Genomic DNA, 17,338 nt, shown 5'->3' with positions numbered 1-17,338 from the left:
GGCCATTGAGCACCCTGCATTGGTTGCAGTAGCAAATTGAAAGTTGGTATAGATATTGCAAATATCAAAAGGAAAAAAACTATGGGGGTGCCCCGTTTTCTAGGATGACAATTTGTTTCCACATACAAAAATTGGACCACTCTAGTGCACACACACATACATACATACATATATACAAAATAATGGGTCGTATGCATAAAACCCAAGCAAATGCTTTTTCTTAGAACTTCAGACCTTTTACTTGATTTTTTTAAATAAATCAAAGTGAAATGTATGAAATTTTAAGAAGAAGCAATTGCTTCGTTTTTGCGCATACGGCACAAAAAAATTGCTAAAAAATAGTTGTGTTAAAGTTAAACTCGTATAAGTGAGTTCCTTTTGCAAGGAACAGCAGAAATACATACATACATACATTACGAAATAATTAGTTTATATACATACATATGTACATTTATATCATAATTTGAAGTTTAGCTACTAAATAATTAATATTAAATTTGAATAATTAAATTAATTTGCTGTTTCAATGCATATATTATGGTAAATTCTTGCATGTAAGTAGCAAAAATTATTTACATATCTAAACGCGAGTAATAAAGAGATTCTGTTGCATTGTTGAAGCTCAAGGTAGTCAAGGTAAGGTTAGGTTATTGTGGCAGACCCCACGAGGAGGACTCACTTAAACATAACTTAACTGTCCAATGTTGAGTCGCGCTGTGTGAGTCCCAAAAGGACACCTGTAAGAGCTGGCATTTAGCCAGTTGCAGAAGCTCTCTTGACCGCCTGCGGTCAACAATCGGCCAGAAGAACCTTGCAACTTTGCATGTCGGGGTTTTCGCCCAGCGCTCGCTAAGCCGACTGTGTGCCTATTTGTCCAGGAACAGGCCGCTGGTATCCAACGGAACTCCTATGCCCTCCCTGTCCGAGGTGATGGCCTGGAGGGTGCCCTGCCTAGCCAATTCATCAGCCCTGCAATTTTCAGTGAAATAATCCGAGGTGATTAAAAGAGAGGTCAGGCTGCATCTTTATAGCGGCCACCTCCGCCTGAAAGACAGTGTAGTGATCCGGCATGATCCTGAACATAAGATCAACTGAGAACTCCTCACAGTAGACACCTCCTCCAACTCTGCCGGGCAGCTTCGATCTGCCCGTGAATATGTTTATTGGACCTCTAATTTCACATCATTTACTCACCCCGCCTCTCTAAGTACGGTACATACCCAAAGAAATACTAGAATCAGCACGAACCTTTTAGGGGAAGTGTTTCTTTTTCAACAAAAATCTATTCTTTAAGTGTTACGGAATATTCAGGTAAGCTATTTATAATTTATTTGGTATTTTCCACTTTTTTATCAAAAAATTGACTTGGAAATGTAGATGCTAAAAATTACACAGTACAACAAAGATGAAGTTTTCAAAAATCCCACCGGGTTTCTCAACGATTTCTAAAGCTTATGGATCCGCTAAATCCGAATTTTAAGTCAGAACTTTCGGGTCACCCTAGGTTTCCTCTAGAGTACGTGGTTTGTCCAGAAACCGGTATTTGTGGAAAACAAAATTTTTAAATTTTTAATTTTAAATTTTTTAAAATCTTTGAACAAGTGTAACTAAAGCTTTTTGTAGTCTCGGGTGTCTCTGTGGTGCAAAACATTGTGGTCTAAACCCATTTCATTTTTATACCCGAGCGCACTTGTGCGACAAGGGTTTTATAACTTTGTAAATAAATAAAAGAATCAAAAGATAAAGCGATTAAGCGATTAAGCCGTCACTGTATGTACATATGTCCGTCCCTCCGTCAGTCTGTGCACACGATAACTTGAGTACAAATTTAGACATCTTAACGAACTACCGCTATTGTCCCGCCAATTTTTTCAGAGTGAGAATTGTCAGCACCATTATCGAAAATATTCCAGTATTGTCACTATCGTTTTCCAAAATTGCTCACAGCTGCCTGCAAGCTTATATGAAATAGCAAAAATGTCGCCAACAACTCGGGCTCTGAAATTTTATAGAAAAATCGACAATTGTTGCAAATGTCACTTTTATGAAATAAGCCTCTGGACGAAGGAGGTTAGACTGCAACTAGGTATTGACGTCGGTGGGGAACCAATACCGACGGTAAATAACCCAAAATTCCTCGAAGTCACCTTCGACAGTCTGCTGTCCTTCTGGGCGCATACAACGGCAATCGCCAACAGAGTACAGAGCCGCAACAAGTCCTCACGTCGCTGGCCGGCAGCAAAGAAACGTTGCTAGCAACATACAAGGCAATTGGCCAGCCGGTTCTAAATTACGCAGCGCCCGTGGGGTCGCCGGGGACTAGCAGGACGCAGGAAGCTACAGCCATCTGATGTCGCCCCAACACCCCCTACACGACGAGGCACAGATGCTCCCCATCAAGGAGCATAACACAATGCTCTGCAAGCAGTTTCTAGTAGGGTTCCACCCGAGAATACAACCGCTTTCGGAAGAGCCCTCGCCAAAGTACGTCAGGGGGCTCCTGTACGAACTGACGGACGAAGACCAGAGCTTCATCAAACAACCTCTGGGCCCAACTGCATACAGACAGGTTCTGAATGGCATTCACAGGGAGTCGGTCTCGAGTTATATAGACTCTCGACCTGTGAATGCCATTCTGGACACACAACCACCTGACGTGGACGGGACAGAACTTTGTCTACCTCGGGAGACCCGCTTCACAATAGCCCAACTTCGCTCCGGCTATTGCAGCTGGCTAAACTCATACCTGAGCAGAATAAACGAGGCAGTGTCCAACCTGTGCCCGACATGCGGAGGGTCGCCACATGACTAACGGCACCTCTTCGCTCGCCCCAAAAACCCCCACCCAGCTAATGTCCCTGTCCCTATGGACAGATTGCGTTGAAATCGCGCACTTGCTGAGCCTCCCTTTAGCTGAAACAGACGACAATGTTGATGGATGAGCAGACCCGAACGGGGTTTAGTAGCCGCTACAAAAGAAAACACCTGAAAAACTGGCCCTAACTGTCCCTCAAAAAATAGTTAGATCTAATCTGGCCACAGCTACAATTTCTGCCAGTCGCGGTGTAGCCCTATTGTCGACGGAACAAGTATAAATAAAAAGTCTGTCGCTAGCCGTTTTTAAGTGTTTCAAGCATAATCGTTTTGGTTCGTAAAACAACAACCCTAATAGAACTGTAGATTTGTTTTATCATCATTTATAAATACGGCAACACCTCCAAAGTTTTTACAGCGCCACCTATTTTTAGAATTCTGAAATGGTGGCTGTCTTTAATATTTTTATCAACTGGATTATTGCATAGCTTATACCATGTTCTGACCGGCAACGAAAACACCTTGAAAACGAGTTTTGGGATTGTGGGCTGAAGGCTGTTCACACCGACTGTTGGTGTTTTCGTTGACATTTCATTCATCCTTTGTTTACAGTTTTGCTACACAAAAACAAAACCAAAATACTTTTCCTTCAATTTCTTTTCATTAAGAACCTTTTACTTCCATGCTTACTTTATTTTGGCCAGCCAATTAACAATAAATCCGAAATGACGTATTAAAGATGATAAAATATGACTTCCACTTCGATAAATAATCGAAAAAAACTAGTGCAGACACCGATTGGAATGAGTGGAACGTGAGTTTTCAAGTGGTTTTCAGCGAAAACTAGTTTTCGTTTGACAGATTTTACATGGACGAAAACACAAGTTTTAGGTCGAAACCCAGTTTTACCAACGAAAACATGTTTTCGATGTCGGTCAGAACATGGTATTACTACGAAAATGCAATTGCCAAACATTTTAGTGCAAGTTAGTCTGTGTTTATACCCGGAAACTTTTGACGATCCAATTTCCCAAATTCCCATTTGGTGTTGCTCGTTTCATTTACACACGGCGACTTTTTTGTATGCAATTGTTGTTGTCAGCTGTGAACCGCTAACTCAATTTACACATACGGACGAGGGCACAAAGCGTGTTGCCCGAGCACGAGCAACTAGGCGGCCCTCTCCTTCGCTCGTCACGCTCTGTTCAACAAACATCGTGTTGCCGCAACAAAATCGCGGTGTGTAAATGAGCACTTAACATGCAAGGGTATAAAACATGCTAGACTAACCCCACGTCTCCACCCTCTACAGATTCTGTTAAAAAAAGCTGAGGTAAGACAGCAATGTTAGGTGGAGACCGCAAATTTCCACTTTTAAACTACATGTCTTGCCGAATTCTTTACCATCGCTGTCATTTCGTAGTTTGACAACTCAGTTTTCATTTTTCCGCGCCATCTACATTGGGTACAGATCAATCTGATTGGCTGATACAAAGTGACATTTTAAGATAGCAAGTTGCCCACATGAGAAAACGGGACAAAGTTAAAACAGAAATTTGATAGATGTTAAGACACATTTAGTAGAAAATGGATACGTGGGGTGAAATCAAAAGAGTATGATATAAATTTATGCCAAATGTTTTCAGAGGTTTAAAAGACAAATTATTATTTAGCTAAGCAGTAATTGTTTCGCTGCAACTCCGAAAATTATATTTTAATTTTTCGCAATATAGACCCTTAAAATATTCAAAAATAATAATCCTAGCAGCTTAGTGGCAGCACCAGTTTTAAAATTAGGTTTTATTCACTAAGATCTGGCCACATTGTTTTTGGCATGAAAACATTTAATTCATTACAAGCGAAATGGTGTGCGATTGGAATTTGCGATTCAATTTAGGTAAATATTTAAGCCATTGTATTATTTTAGTACATAGTAAAAGTGGGAGATCAATTGCAGTAGGAAATTAAAAATATAATGGCTCTGCTAAGATTGAAGGATGTCTATAGTTTGTCCATTCTCTGCTTATTGCTGATAACTGTCAACAACGTATCTGCTGCGAATCAAACAATAAAGAAAGTTCTACCGCCTGATAGTGCGATGGCAGAAGGTAATATATTCCAAGAAACTGAATTATCAACTGTCGTCGTTGATAAGAACTCAAAGCAAGCAGTTGAAATGGCTGAAAAGACAACAGCAGCGAAGCAAAATGCAAACGAAGCAGCTGTCAACCAAGCTACTACAAAACGTACACATGCAGCGAACCAACAAAAGCAGTCACCCTACCTATCGGAGCAACGCACGATAAAACCTCTAGAGCATTGGGTGAATACGGTAGAAGAATCTCAACACAATTTAAAAGAGGTGCACCTCGACTATGATGATGAAGATTTGCCCGATTCATACATAACGGGATTCTATATATTCTTGGGGCTAAGTATTGGGGCCATGCTTTTTATTTTCATAAAAGTGTATAGGTAAGTGTCTAAACAAAGCTTAAATTCATACGCCAGTATATTTAAAGTATCGTGTTCACTTGATTTTTTATAGGCTCCGTTTATCACGTGCAGAACGCAAGTACGGTGTCCAAGGTGATCGTAGTACACAGGAGCTGGTCCCTTTGCCGGTTTCTATTGAAGATGGTGTTAGCGAAGATGAAGATCAAACCCTATTTGAAGTTAATCGCCAGCAAATTCGAATATTATGAGATTTGAAGATTCTCAAACTTTACCTACTGCATCTTATGTAGATCAAAATTCTTATCGAAATTTTGAATTCCCATGATATGTTACTGAACTTTCTTTATTTGATGATTATTTAATATGTTCTCAACGTAGAAATGAATATTATGTGAGACTTTATTTTCCATTTGATATAATCTACACGAAACAAATTTGTGATACTAATAAACTATTTATGAATTAATGTATGTATGCAATGAGTTTCAACAAAATATTAGATATGTATGTAGGTATCGTAACAATATAAAAAGTGCGCTATCCCAAAAAAGTAAGCTTGTATTATATTTTAAGTATTCGACATTTCTCCGGAATGTTTTTTTTTTGCAGATTCCATCAGTTCAATGTTGGTCATAACAAAATTCTAATCTCTTGTTTCCATAAAATTTGGAATTTTTACTTATGCTTTTTTGTATTGCAAATCGGGGCATTAACTGCAGTTGATCCGGATTAAGTCCGAGCTGTTCCATATAAACGCTGTTGTCTGTTTAAACTTTAACATCCGTTTACCTTGCCACATTAAAGTCCTTAACTCGTATTTGATTCACCCGTGGGGCTGTATTTCCTTTGTTCGGAGAAATCAAATATTAAAGAATTTAAAAACATTTATATTTTGTAAAAATTTAAACTAAAAAAGTTTTAAACAATTTTATTGGAAACAAAAAGATCCGGTAACGTGAAAAGAATTTCCAGTGCGTGGAAATCTTTTAGTGTTGCCAACTTCCCTCGAAGAAGTGTAAAAATTAGTAGCGAAATTTTGCGAAGACATTTTTTGCATTACGACCTTTAAAGCAATTACAAAAGCAAATTTTAACATTGACATCCTTTCGTTTTGAATGCCTTTTGCATTTGAATCGTTAGTTACAAAGATCATTTACCAGTACACTTTTTTTTTTGCTTCCCTCATTTGCCAAAAAAAGTAAGTTTTCCATCGACCGCCCATTTGCAAGAAGACTTTACTGTACTTCGACTTGCGTGATCGTTTGTCGTGTGTCATCGTTTTTTGAAGGCATAAGAAGTCATTTAATTTTTGTATACAAAGAGAATTATGCGTGCATTATTTCCACAACAAATTTACAAAATATTGAATCTAAATTATTAGTGCAGAAGGTAAAAAATTATTACTATGAAATTGTCTATAAAATTACGTTTGAGACTAGAAAAAAATCAAATTCATATTGCGTGTTCGTGCACGTAAATATGTAAGCTCGTGTATTTGTGGTTGCTTTTCATGGTTTCCTCGAGTTCATGCATTGTAATAAAAGATTATGGTGTGTAATATAATAGGCAGAAAGTAAATGTGATATCGTTAAAACTCATCATTTTTCCCAAAGCCAGCTAACTGCACCGAGGTCACAAAATTGTTGACCCCAGCAAAACTTGTGAACTTTTGTAATTGAAGTTGAAAAAAAATTAAATATTAAATTTGTTCAAAGTGTCTTGGGAAATCATTGCCTCCCTTTCTTAACACATCACTTCCTCATTCCATATAGAGTTGTCATCCATTAGTGCAAGTGAGGACAATATAGCTGATGCCAAGTAGCGTTAATTAATTTGGAAAGTTGGAAGACTTGCCAGATGTTTTTGTGTACACTATAGTGAAGAAAAATCAATCTTTCGAGGCTAAAAATATAAATCTTGTATTTTTGTAAGATTTTAGATAAAATTTAAGGAAGTAGATAATTATCATACAAATAGCAGGTGTTACCGGAACCTTAGTTGTAACGGAACAGGTGGTGGTTATGATAAGGGGAATGGAGTAAAAGGAAAATTTTGCGTTTATATTTGCTTGCCTATACGAAAAACGCAGAAAGTTAAACAAAGGGTCAAATTGTTTGTCAGATGATAGCGCAGTTGTTACTTTATTAGGTAAATGAAAACCTTGAATTAGTTGTTAGCATTTATGTACATGTATATATATATTCGCAAGCCTATTTACTTAATTATATATATACACACATGTATTGGCATATGCGTTTTGTAATAACTGGCTTCAGGTTTTGTTAATTTTCTTTGCATAAACAGGAAATTCTAAATCACAAACTAAACAAAAATAAAGAGGACTAAGCCCCGAAAAAGACAAGCGAGCGAGCCACAAGCAGCGTTATTGCCTCATTCTGCGACGTTTCCACGCATCGCTTCTTGCGCCACATCACCCATAGCCAAGAAAATGCAACGCCCCAATGCCGTAGTGAGACCAACAAGTCTCGATGAAATCTGGAACGACCTGGAGGATGGTATCAAACAGGTGTTTCAGCCAGAAAAGTCGAATTTATCGACCGATCGGTATATGCACTTGTACACATACGTTTATAACTATTGCACAAGTGTGAATACTGTTCAACGTTCGATGGCTCGTGCAGGTGGAGCACAGCTCGTTGGCAAGAAGTTATACGACCGTCTCAAAGAGTTCCTGAAAACTTATTTAACCGGATTACAGAAGGCGTTTGATAATATTGAGGGCGAAGAAATACTGTTGACACATTACACCAAACAATGGGAATCATATCAGTTCTCAAGCAAAGTTTTAAACGGTATTTGCAGTTATTTGAATCGACACTGGGTGAAGCGAGAATGCGAGGAGGGCCAAAAAGGTATTTATGATGTCTATCGACTAGCTTTGGTCACGTGGAAGGAAAATCTATTCAGAACGCTGAATGAATCAGTTACAAACGCTGTACTGCGATCGATTGAAGAGGAACGTAATTCCCAAACCATAAACCGCCACCTCATAAAGAGTGTCATAAATTCTTATGTGGAGCTGGGCTTCAACGAGGAGGAATCAGATTCTGATAATTCCAAGAAACTATCTGTTTACAGGGACCACTTTGAGAATAAATTTATTAAGAAAACTGCAGAGTTTTACAAGAAACAATCCGAAGTATATTTGAGTAGCTATTCGGTGTCTGATTACTTGAAGCATGTGGAGGATCGCCTTGACGAGGAAAGCAAACGAGTGAATCGTGACGAGTTTTCATATCTACATGAGAGCACACATAATATCCTTATCAAGACTTGTGAGCAGGTATGATGTGTAATATATGTAAATTATTACTACATAGTATTTGTATAGTTGTAAATACAATATTTTATATTTTATAAAATTCCTACCAACAGGCATTGATTGAAAAGCACCTTGAGCGGTTCCGCGCCGAGTTTCAGAAATTTCTTAATGACAATAAGAATGATGATCTAAAACGCATGTACAGCTTAGTTGCACGTAATCCCGAAAATTTAACCGAACTGAAGCGTATACTTGGTGATCATATATTAGAGCAAGGCACTGAAGCCATAAAGAAAGCTGGTGCCGAAGCAGCCAACGATCCTAAGTTGTACGTGCAAACCATATTGGAAGTCCATAAGAAATACCATGGTCTTGTTGTTGTAGCCTTTAACAACGACAACGGTTTTGTGGCAGCACTTGACAAGGCATGTGAGAAATTCATCAACTTGAACGAAGTGACGCAGGCAAATAGTGCCAACAAATCGCCAGAATTGCTTGCCAAATACTGTGATTTGTTGCTGAAGAAATCTTCTAAGAATCCCGAAGACAAGGAACTCGAAGATAATCTGAACCAAGTAATGGTTGTTTTCAAATACATTGAGGATAAGGATGTTTTCCAAAAGTTCTACTCGAAAATGCTTGCCAAGCGCCTCGTATATCACACATCTGCTTCTGATGATGCCGAGGCGATAATGATTTCCAAATTAAAACAAACTTGCGGTTATGAATACACGATCAAATTGCAACGCATGTTCCAAGACATTGGTTTGTCTAAGGATTTGAATGCGAGCTTCAAACAACATTTAGTAAATGCAAGAATACCGCAAGAAATAGATTTTAGCATTGAAGTATTGTCGTCGGGGTCATGGCCGTTTAACCAGAGCACCACATTTTTATTGCCCTCCGAATTGGAGCGTTCTGTACAGCAATTTAATGAATTCTATGCAAATCGGCACTCCGGCCGCAAACTGAATTGGCTGTATAATCTGTGCAAAGGTGATTTGGTGACCAATTGCTTCCGCAATCGGTACACACTGCAGGCGAGCACATTCCAAATGGCTGTGCTTCTACAATTCAATGACCAAACTAAATTCACTCTGCAGCAGTTGCAAGAAAATACCCAAATCAGCTTAGAAAATCTTAAACAGGTATTCTTAAAAACGACGCAATTAATAATTCTTTGAAAATTTTATTTATTTTCATTTCAAAACGATTCACAGGTGCTACAGATCTTAATGAAAGCCAAGCTGCTGGTTTGCGCTGACGATGAGAATTCGCTCAATCCCAACTCTGTGATGGAGCTATTCTTGGATTATAAAAACAAGAAGCTTCGCATTAACATCAACCAACCGCTAAAGACTGAGCTCAAAGTGGAGCAAGAAGCAGTTCATAAGCATATTGAAGAGGATCGCAAACTGCTTATACAAGCCGCCATTGTACGAATAATGAAGATGCGAAAGAAGCTTAACCACACACAGCTTATAACTGAAGTACTCAACCAATTGGCGTCGCGCTTCAAACCTAAGGTGCAGGTGATCAAAAAATGCATTGATATTCTAATCGAAAAGGAGTATCTGGAGCGTATGGAGGGACAAAAGGATACCTATAGTTATTTGGCATAAATGTTTTATTCAAATGAACGAGGTCCACTTCACTCAACAACCACCACGGTTGCGCATAAAAACAAATCGTGCAGGGGCGATAAGAACTATTTCATATTTCAATTTTTTGTTAAATTAGCATTTTATCCAATTTCAAACTTCATGAAACGCATATTACATTCAAAAATAAATACAAATAAGTTAACTAATTGATCACATGAAATACATAGTTATTGATAAAACTAATTATATTCAGTCTAAATTTTAGACGCTTAACAAAAAAAAAAAACTCATGCTCATGTGGTCATTCAGTTTATTTCGAAACTAGATTACTATATGTTTTTAATCATTGAATTCATCTGATATGTAATGCAAATAAAGTAAGAAGTAATTTTCAATGAAAATTTATTATGTGGGGCAAGTATGTAGAGCTGTGACTTATAACTGGCACTTTAGCAACATTCCCCAAAAGAGTTCGAAGAATTTGTATGCTGTTACAACAACAATAGGCAAATATTGGAAGCTTTAAACTATAATTAATGGAAAGGACTTATTTGCGCAACTAAGTTCCAATTCAGCATTTAGCCTGGGTTGTACATATTGGATATTTCCATAAATTATAGTTTAGAATAGCGTAGTTCCGCCTTAATTGAGAGTATTTCCATTGTGTTGCCATATGTAATCTTCGTTCCCCCACGGTGTTGCGACGCTGACTCGAGGTCAAACTATATTGTTGACGTAGTTAACATTCTTTGTGCTATAATGTTAATTTTCGCTATCTACGCAAGATCTTGTAGATATGGATCTTAAAGCGTATGTAATCGTCTTCTGCCGGGCAGTAGCAGATGAGTTTCTATACACTATCCTCTTCGTCGCATTTACTCCTAAATCTCAAAACATGTACGCCGATTAGACAGACCTATAGGAATCCGTAAGAGAATGGATACCTTGTCCTGTTGTAGTATCAAGAGTACAGATGTGCAATTTTTAATCGTAAACGAACTATGCAAGCCTACCGAAGCATCCAACAGAAGGGAGGTCTTCCCAGCTTCGTTTGCTACTTGCATGATGATGTAGTCTGTAGCCTGTAGTTTAAAGGTGGCCATTGGTACACCTACAATGTCCTTATCCGGAAGGAGGCGGCAGTCGTAGCGCTTCTCGGCGATTCGTCAGCTTCGCAGTTACCCTCAATTTCCGGCTTAGTTTAGAGCAAGCTTCTGTACTCTAAACCTTTTCAAAGGGGCTACAAATAAAATAGTCACGTTTGAAAAACCTACGGCGGCATGGGAATATTTAATGATAAACAATATTTAATGTGTTTTAAGTATAACCTCCAAATTTGTTTTTACTAACTGCTGTTCTACAACAATACTGAGCTTTATTTTTGTTTTATTTTCCGGTTGTCCAGTATGTTAGTACAAACATACCTTACAAATTACTCGTAAATTTTATATCTAAATTGAAACAAAATTGTATATCTAAGTTTTAAGAAAGTTCAGAGCGATAAATATGCATATTTGCATAAAAATTAGCATGAAAGTATATGGCTAAGTGTAATAATTTAGCTTGGTAAGATTTATGGCAATCAACAGTTTTGTATAATATTGCGATTTAAAGTCACGATTTACGTCACCACATTTTAGGATTTTGTGAATATTCTTCTCGCATGAAAACATTACTCTTTCCGCTTTCTTCGTAAATGAAACAAAAAAATACATTAACAACTTCTTGGACAAAAAACAACTGAATACAAAAAATAAAACATATTTCTGTGGTCATAACCAATAACCGCCTAAGTCGACTTAAGAAAGAATTGAGTTATATATGCTATCGTATTTTGCAACTACTATTCCATGTGTATGGGATACTCCCATCTCGTTACCTAGGCTATTTAAAAAGTTATAGATGAAAATATTTTGTTTTCCCCATAAGATTAACATTACAATGCAAATATTGAATGCATTTTTACTCGAATTCAGGTTTTTCGACTAAGGCGATTATAGCTTATGGCCACAGATTTATAAACATATTATCGCTTCTGAAATATATTAATGTTTTATACATATGTATTTACAACAATTTCAAAATACGTTATTAGTAAAAAATTAGAAAATACTTGGATGAACTAAACATTTAACTATTCATATAAAATGTGCACATGTATGTATGTAGGCATTTGGAGAAGGGTTGAAAATCTATTTAGCTTGTTTTAACCGCCGGCATACTTAATACACTATGCATCTGAGGTAACAGTCTCATCATCCTGCATAACTTATATTTAGTAATTAATTCTGGTACATATACATATATAAAAATAAAATTTATCTTCAACACAAGACTAGTTAGTCTTCATCATCCAGCTTAATGGTTTTCGTTTGAAAACGCATTCTTTTCGTGTTTTTTATTATACCATTTGTTAGCAGATTCTTACCTTCCTTATTGCATGGAATATTATTCCATAGTCTTTTGAGACGTACTACCGCTATTGCATTAAAATCTAAATTCTTACTGCTGACACTATCTATTTTTGTCAATATGATTTTGGGCACTTTGGAAAAACACGCATTCATGGCAGGACCTTCAGGCACGGCTAATGATGTACAACCACGTTTTTGCATTGTGTCTTTAGTTTTTGGCGTCGAACATTGTGATGCTACCGACTCGGTGGACTCCGGCTTTCTCCTGTTGAAAAAGAAATTTAGAATGGGTTCTAAACAATATTCAAAGTACAAAATTTACATTTTTGAATAGTAATATTTGTTGATTGTGGGCGGTGGGGCAGCGCAAATTTTTCCAGGTTCTTCTGGGTGACAACCGTAATCAATACCTTTGAGCCAGTTTTCGTAGCGTTCGGGCTGGAAGCGTTGGACAAATGTTTCCATTGATATTTTAACCATATCTTTTCGGCAGTTACATATGCTGGAACGCTTGCCATATTCAATCCAACGTTTCGACGCAAAATTTGTTGACTCTGCGCCATTAAAACCATGATTGAAACCGGCATGGTAACCGAAGGGAAATGTTATCATAATTTCGCCTGCTTCCTGGGTAACCTTATTAAATGGTATTTTATGTTGACGCAATACTTGTGGACTAATTAGCGTCATCTTATGGCGCAAAAAGGCGTTGCAGTTTTGATAGTTTTCGTAAAAAAGGCGGTTCGCTAACGTTTCTAAACGTCTACCGTATGCGGGTGGAATGGCGTACCAAGTTTTCGGTGCACCAAAGTGGAGGTAGTTTATGGAATACAAGTCCATATCTTCTGTGTGCCAAGCAAAAGAGCTCTTCCACATACCAAAATATAAATAAGCTGTATTTACGCCGTCGATTTCAATGCCATAATCCTTATTTACATAGTTTAATATGGTATCAAGGCAATTGATATTCCAAATACGCAAATCGGGATCACTCAGGGAACCCTTTACGTCTGCTGCATAGAAAGGTGCAATGTATGTCACATTTTTCCAATACTTTCGTTCTAAATCATCGTAGTCGAAATGTCGTGGAGTTTGGTAACGCTCCGACTCTGCCATTTCTTTGAACTGCCGCAGCGTCATAGAACGCTTTTGAACATTTATTTGCTGATATTCACCCTGTTTGCCTTATAATGGATAAACAATTGCTAAGCTGACGGCAATAAACAAAGAATTTGAAATGAAGAATGATGCATACCTGATACCACTTGGCAGATGGGCGCTGGTATTGTCATATTAATATTATCTATGTGGTATCCAGATTTGCGTGGCACCCATTCCGGCGGTGGTATAACCTTCGCTAAGCCAGCCAAATTAGCGCCACGTCGTTCCATGTATTCGACATAGGAAGAAAAATTCTTGAATTCCTCATAGCTAGGCCGGAAGGTCATGATCCTAGGTATCTTATTGCGCTCATTTTCATTGTAGCCCGAGTTAATGGACATTATAATTTTGGAATAGCGCTGACACAATTATGAAGTGTTGAAAATATTTTTAAAATAATAACATAAAACGCAGAACTTAATTATATTTTCTGTTTTACAAAACTTGGTTGAAAATTTACAAACAGTAAATACATAATCAGCTGTTAGGAGCAGCGTTGCATTTTCTTTCTTGTCGAATGGGGCAATTTGGTCACGCAGACAGTACTAGGCACAAAATGATCAAATCGCACACGATCTTCAAAAGTGACACAACTCAAAATTTGGCATTTTGGAAATTATGCGCTAAAGATGTACGCAGAGCGTTTATTTATCTTTGAGCAAAACCTGGATTAAATTTTTGTTACAATTTATTGAAAAAAACCTATAGTAAAGTCTCTCTTGCCCATTTGATTAGCATGTGCTACGAAACAGTTGTTCGCATTTTCTGATGAACCCGTTATTTTGAGTGGTGTCACTTTTGAAGATGTTGTGCGATATATCCTTTTGAAAGCCTATTGTTACTAACTAAATTACAAATCAAATTACAGTTCAACTAACTTTATTGAGCAACAAACCCTTTAGAATACTTGTTAAGGCCTTTTATACCTATATTCTGTTTTAGAACTGAACTTGTAGCTTGCTGATTCGCAACCGAACTTTCTGTGCGCTGTAGCAACGCCATGTACCAAAAATACAAGATCACGCACTCTTCTTAGTAGCCCGTTATAATTGCACTTAGAAAAAAAGTAAGGCGATTTTGACACTAGCTGTTTATTTGTTCGTTGTTTACAATTCATTGAATTTGACGTTTCTCGACGTTAAAGCTTTTACATATTTTATCGCACATGTTGTCATTCTCTTGTTCGCTTTAGCCTGTCATTGGTGTTTTGCAGTATTCGCCACACTGTCCTTCATCTAAGTGCTGTTTTAAGCGCTGCAAGTCTCTCCAAGTGGAGCACTTTCATCTTGATGCTCGGGCAACGGTCTGGATTCGATACACCACATCATTCAGCAGTTTGACAACCTCATATGGACCATAATAGTTGCACTGCAATTTTGGGGAAAAACTTTTCTTTCGTTCTGGATTGTACAGCAACACTAAATATCCTTCCTGGAAACCCTCGGAGATCCCCGCCTTATCAACCGGGTTGTCACTTATAATTTGAGTAGGTTGACCCAACCAATTGTAGGTGAATACCTCCGCTACTCTTGTAGATTTCTGGCCTTTTGCTAAAGTAGTCCATAACCAGAAGGACGTATTTGTTTCCCCAATATGTTCATAGGAAATGGACCGGCTACACCCGAGGCAATCCGCTCGAATCGTGCGCCTGAGTTATATTGCCTCATGTGTCAATGACTTCTGGACTTCGTCCCTTTAGCTTCAATACACTCCAGGCAGTTAGCAATTTACTCTGCGAGGGATTGCCGACAACCAACCCCATAGAAGGGCTGCTGGATTCTCCAGATTCTTCATGATTCCCAAGTGCCCTCTACCGCGTCCATTGTAGAGTTCTTGAGTACGTCCGGAATTGACACCCTTGGAACTACTATAAGATTGCGGGAGCACTGACCTTCTTCGTTTTCCCATGATCGACGGGACATGACATCAGCATTTCCCGTCGATGTTTCCATCGTGGTGCTTAAGAGCAAAGTCATAGCTTTTCAGTCTCTCTATCTACCAATACAGCTGTTCTTCTGTGTTCTTGAACTGTAGTAGCCATTTTAGTGCAGCAAGATCCGTTCGAATACGGAAACGTTGTCCATAGAGATACTTGTGAAAATGTTTGATGCACTCCCCCAACGCTGGTAGTTCCCTCCGAGTTACGCAGTAGTTCCCATCTGGTTTTCCAATGTACGAGCTCTAGAAGGAAACCACCTTCTCTTGCGGCAATACGCCTCCTATGGCATAACATTAGCATCCGTATTCAAAATAAGCGTTTCACCTGGAACCGGGAACGCTAGCACAGGTATAGAACATAGCCGTTTCTTCAAAGCCTAGAAAGCCTCCTGCTGCTCTTTGCTCTACTTGAAGGCTCTACTTTTCCTAGTCGGCTCCTGGAGGCTATTAGCACCTCTTGCATAATCCAAAGGACATCATTTCTTTTATAGTCTGGCTTGATGAGCTTGACGGATCGGATGTCTTGGCTCACTTGGCTCCAATTATGACCTCATCCGCAGTTTCCGCCACTATAAACTTACGTTCCCAAATGCAATTTCACATGTTACTTCACCTAAAACTTGGTTGTCTTCAGCAGTTTCTGTCCTCAACTTTGCTCCAGAGAATGGCCTTACCTAATTAGTGACCAAATCAAATGGAATAATGGAATGCGATGCGCCCAATTTTTTCTGTAGCAGCCTTTTCGAAACGGAGCTTAAAGACCTGGAAAGGAATTGTGCCGTCAAATTTGAGAGTCTTTACCCTAGGAGCATTGGTCGAAGTGGCTGGACGATTCAACTGCAATTCTCGGAGACGATCTTCAACTCATCCAGCTTAGGTTCGACTTTGTCCTGTTTCTCCTTAATTAGCGCTTCGGTTTTATCCTGCCTTCTCCCAAAGCTGTGTGATCTTTTCAGCCAGCTGCGATGAGATGTATGTTTTCTTTGCTTCCACCTGGGATAGATTTGTGATGACATCTCAGACACGCGTGTATTCTGTGCTTCCTGCAGTGATGACAACTGCACTGAAATCTGTGAGTACATCTCGGTATCAAGCGAAGAAATTACAGCCAGTATCATGCTCATGTCCATACTTGTAGATGAACAAGGAGGCTTTTCTTCAACTTGCGTAGATGTTTGCTGCATATGAAAGTCGTACTTGTCCATGTCGATTCCTTCTGCAGCCGTGATTGTAGCTCCACCTTGTTTCCGGTCGTGGATAATCCTCGCTTTACTTATTTCTTTTTGAGAGGTAATATCGTCAAATCATAGAACTTCATCATTTCCAAAACTTCCTTCTAAGGATTTATTTCCCAGTTATGGCACCAGTTGTTACGATTATCCTTGTATATTCGACGGATTTCCTAAATCCTTCAAGTTCTTTCATTGGATTGTTAAATAATCGTTCAAGTTACAGTACAAATAATTAATAATACTTGTTAAGGCAATTCTGTATTTACAACAAGACAATTGATCTCTGTACTCAGTTTTAAAACTGAACTTATAACTTTCTGATTCGCAACTGAACTTTCTGTGCGCTGCAGCAACGCCCTTATATACCTGCGCTCGCACTTATGGCAACCCTAGAAGGTTCTTATCGAAAGTTATCGAACATTGAATTTACGTTTC

At 38.4% G+C, this 17,338-nt stretch overlaps 3 protein-coding genes across 5 annotated transcripts; 2 read left to right on the top strand and 1 right to left on the bottom strand.

Annotated features, from left to right (window-relative positions):
* Positions 1-4,606: 4,606 nt before the first annotated feature.
* On the top strand, positions 4,607-5,745 carry LOC118743263. The gene is made up of 3 exons (XM_036475836.1): positions 4,607-4,711; positions 4,772-5,289; positions 5,363-5,745. The coding sequence occupies exons 2-3, from the start codon at positions 4,790-4,792 to the stop codon at positions 5,517-5,519; spliced, it is 657 nt and encodes a 218-aa protein (XP_036331729.1). The 5' UTR covers positions 4,607-4,711; positions 4,772-4,789; the 3' UTR covers positions 5,520-5,745.
* Positions 5,746-6,513: 768 nt separating this feature from the next.
* Positions 6,514-10,484, top strand: LOC118743261 (cullin homolog 1). Of its 3 annotated transcripts, XM_036475834.1 has the most exons (5): positions 6,514-6,660; positions 7,252-7,419; positions 7,576-8,575; positions 8,668-9,702; positions 9,775-10,484. In XM_036475834.1, the coding sequence occupies exons 3-5, from the start codon at positions 7,721-7,723 to the stop codon at positions 10,174-10,176; spliced, it is 2,292 nt and encodes a 763-aa protein (XP_036331727.1). In that variant the 5' UTR covers positions 6,514-6,660; positions 7,252-7,419; positions 7,576-7,720; the 3' UTR covers positions 10,177-10,484. The 3 variants fall into 3 exon arrangements, with proteins under 3 accessions (XP_036331727.1, XP_036331724.1, XP_036331726.1); XM_036475831.1 differs by lacking the exon at positions 7,252-7,419 and having other exon boundaries at positions 6,515-6,660; XM_036475833.1 differs by lacking the exon at positions 7,252-7,419 and having other exon boundaries at positions 6,515-6,660; positions 7,548-8,575.
* Positions 10,485-11,476: 992 nt separating this feature from the next.
* On the bottom strand, positions 11,477-16,378 carry LOC118743262 (probable lysine-specific demethylase 4A). The gene is made up of 3 exons (XM_036475835.1): positions 13,828-16,378; positions 12,895-13,756; positions 11,477-12,837 (listed from the first exon to the last, which is right to left on the bottom strand). Exons 1-3 carry the CDS (start codon positions 14,072-14,074, stop codon positions 12,498-12,500), a joined length of 1,449 nt encoding a protein of 482 aa, XP_036331728.1. The 5' UTR covers positions 14,075-16,378; the 3' UTR covers positions 11,477-12,497.
* Positions 16,379-17,338: the final 960 nt, after the last annotated feature.

Source organism: Rhagoletis pomonella, unplaced genomic scaffold, assembly GCF_013731165.1.
Source record: "Rhagoletis pomonella isolate Grant_MI unplaced genomic scaffold, Rhpom_1.0 Rhpom_scaffold_00007, whole genome shotgun sequence".
NCBI lineage: Eukaryota > Metazoa > Arthropoda > Insecta > Diptera > Tephritidae > Rhagoletis > Rhagoletis pomonella.
Note: the sequence above shows the minus strand (reverse complement) of the source record. Positions and strands in the feature narration are given on the sequence as shown.

Coding starts and splice junctions, on each gene's coding strand:
- LOC118743263 (XM_036475836.1), top strand. CDS start 4,790: ATGGCTCTGCTAAGATTGAAGGATGTCTATAGTTTGTCCATTCTCTGC. Junction 5,290..5,362: donor ATTTTCATAAAAGTGTATAG/GTAAGTGTCTAA, acceptor GATTTTTTATAG/GCTCCGTTTATCACGTGCAG.
- LOC118743261 (XM_036475834.1), top strand. CDS start 7,721: ATGCAACGCCCCAATGCCGTAGTGAGACCAACAAGTCTCGATGAAATC. Junction 8,576..8,667: donor TTATCAAGACTTGTGAGCAG/GTATGATGTGTA, acceptor TCCTACCAACAG/GCATTGATTGAAAAGCACCT. Junction 9,703..9,774: donor GCTTAGAAAATCTTAAACAG/GTATTCTTAAAA, acceptor AACGATTCACAG/GTGCTACAGATCTTAATGAA.
- LOC118743262 (XM_036475835.1), bottom strand. CDS start 14,074: ATGTCCATTAACTCGGGCTACAATGAAAATGAGCGCAATAAGATACCT. Junction 13,757..13,827: donor CATCTGCCAAGTGGTATCAG/GTATGCATCATT, acceptor ATCCATTATAAG/GCAAACAGGGTGAATATCAG. Junction 12,838..12,894: donor AAATATTACTATTCAAAAAT/GTAAATTTTGTA, acceptor CTTTTTCAACAG/GAGAAAGCCGGAGTCCACCG.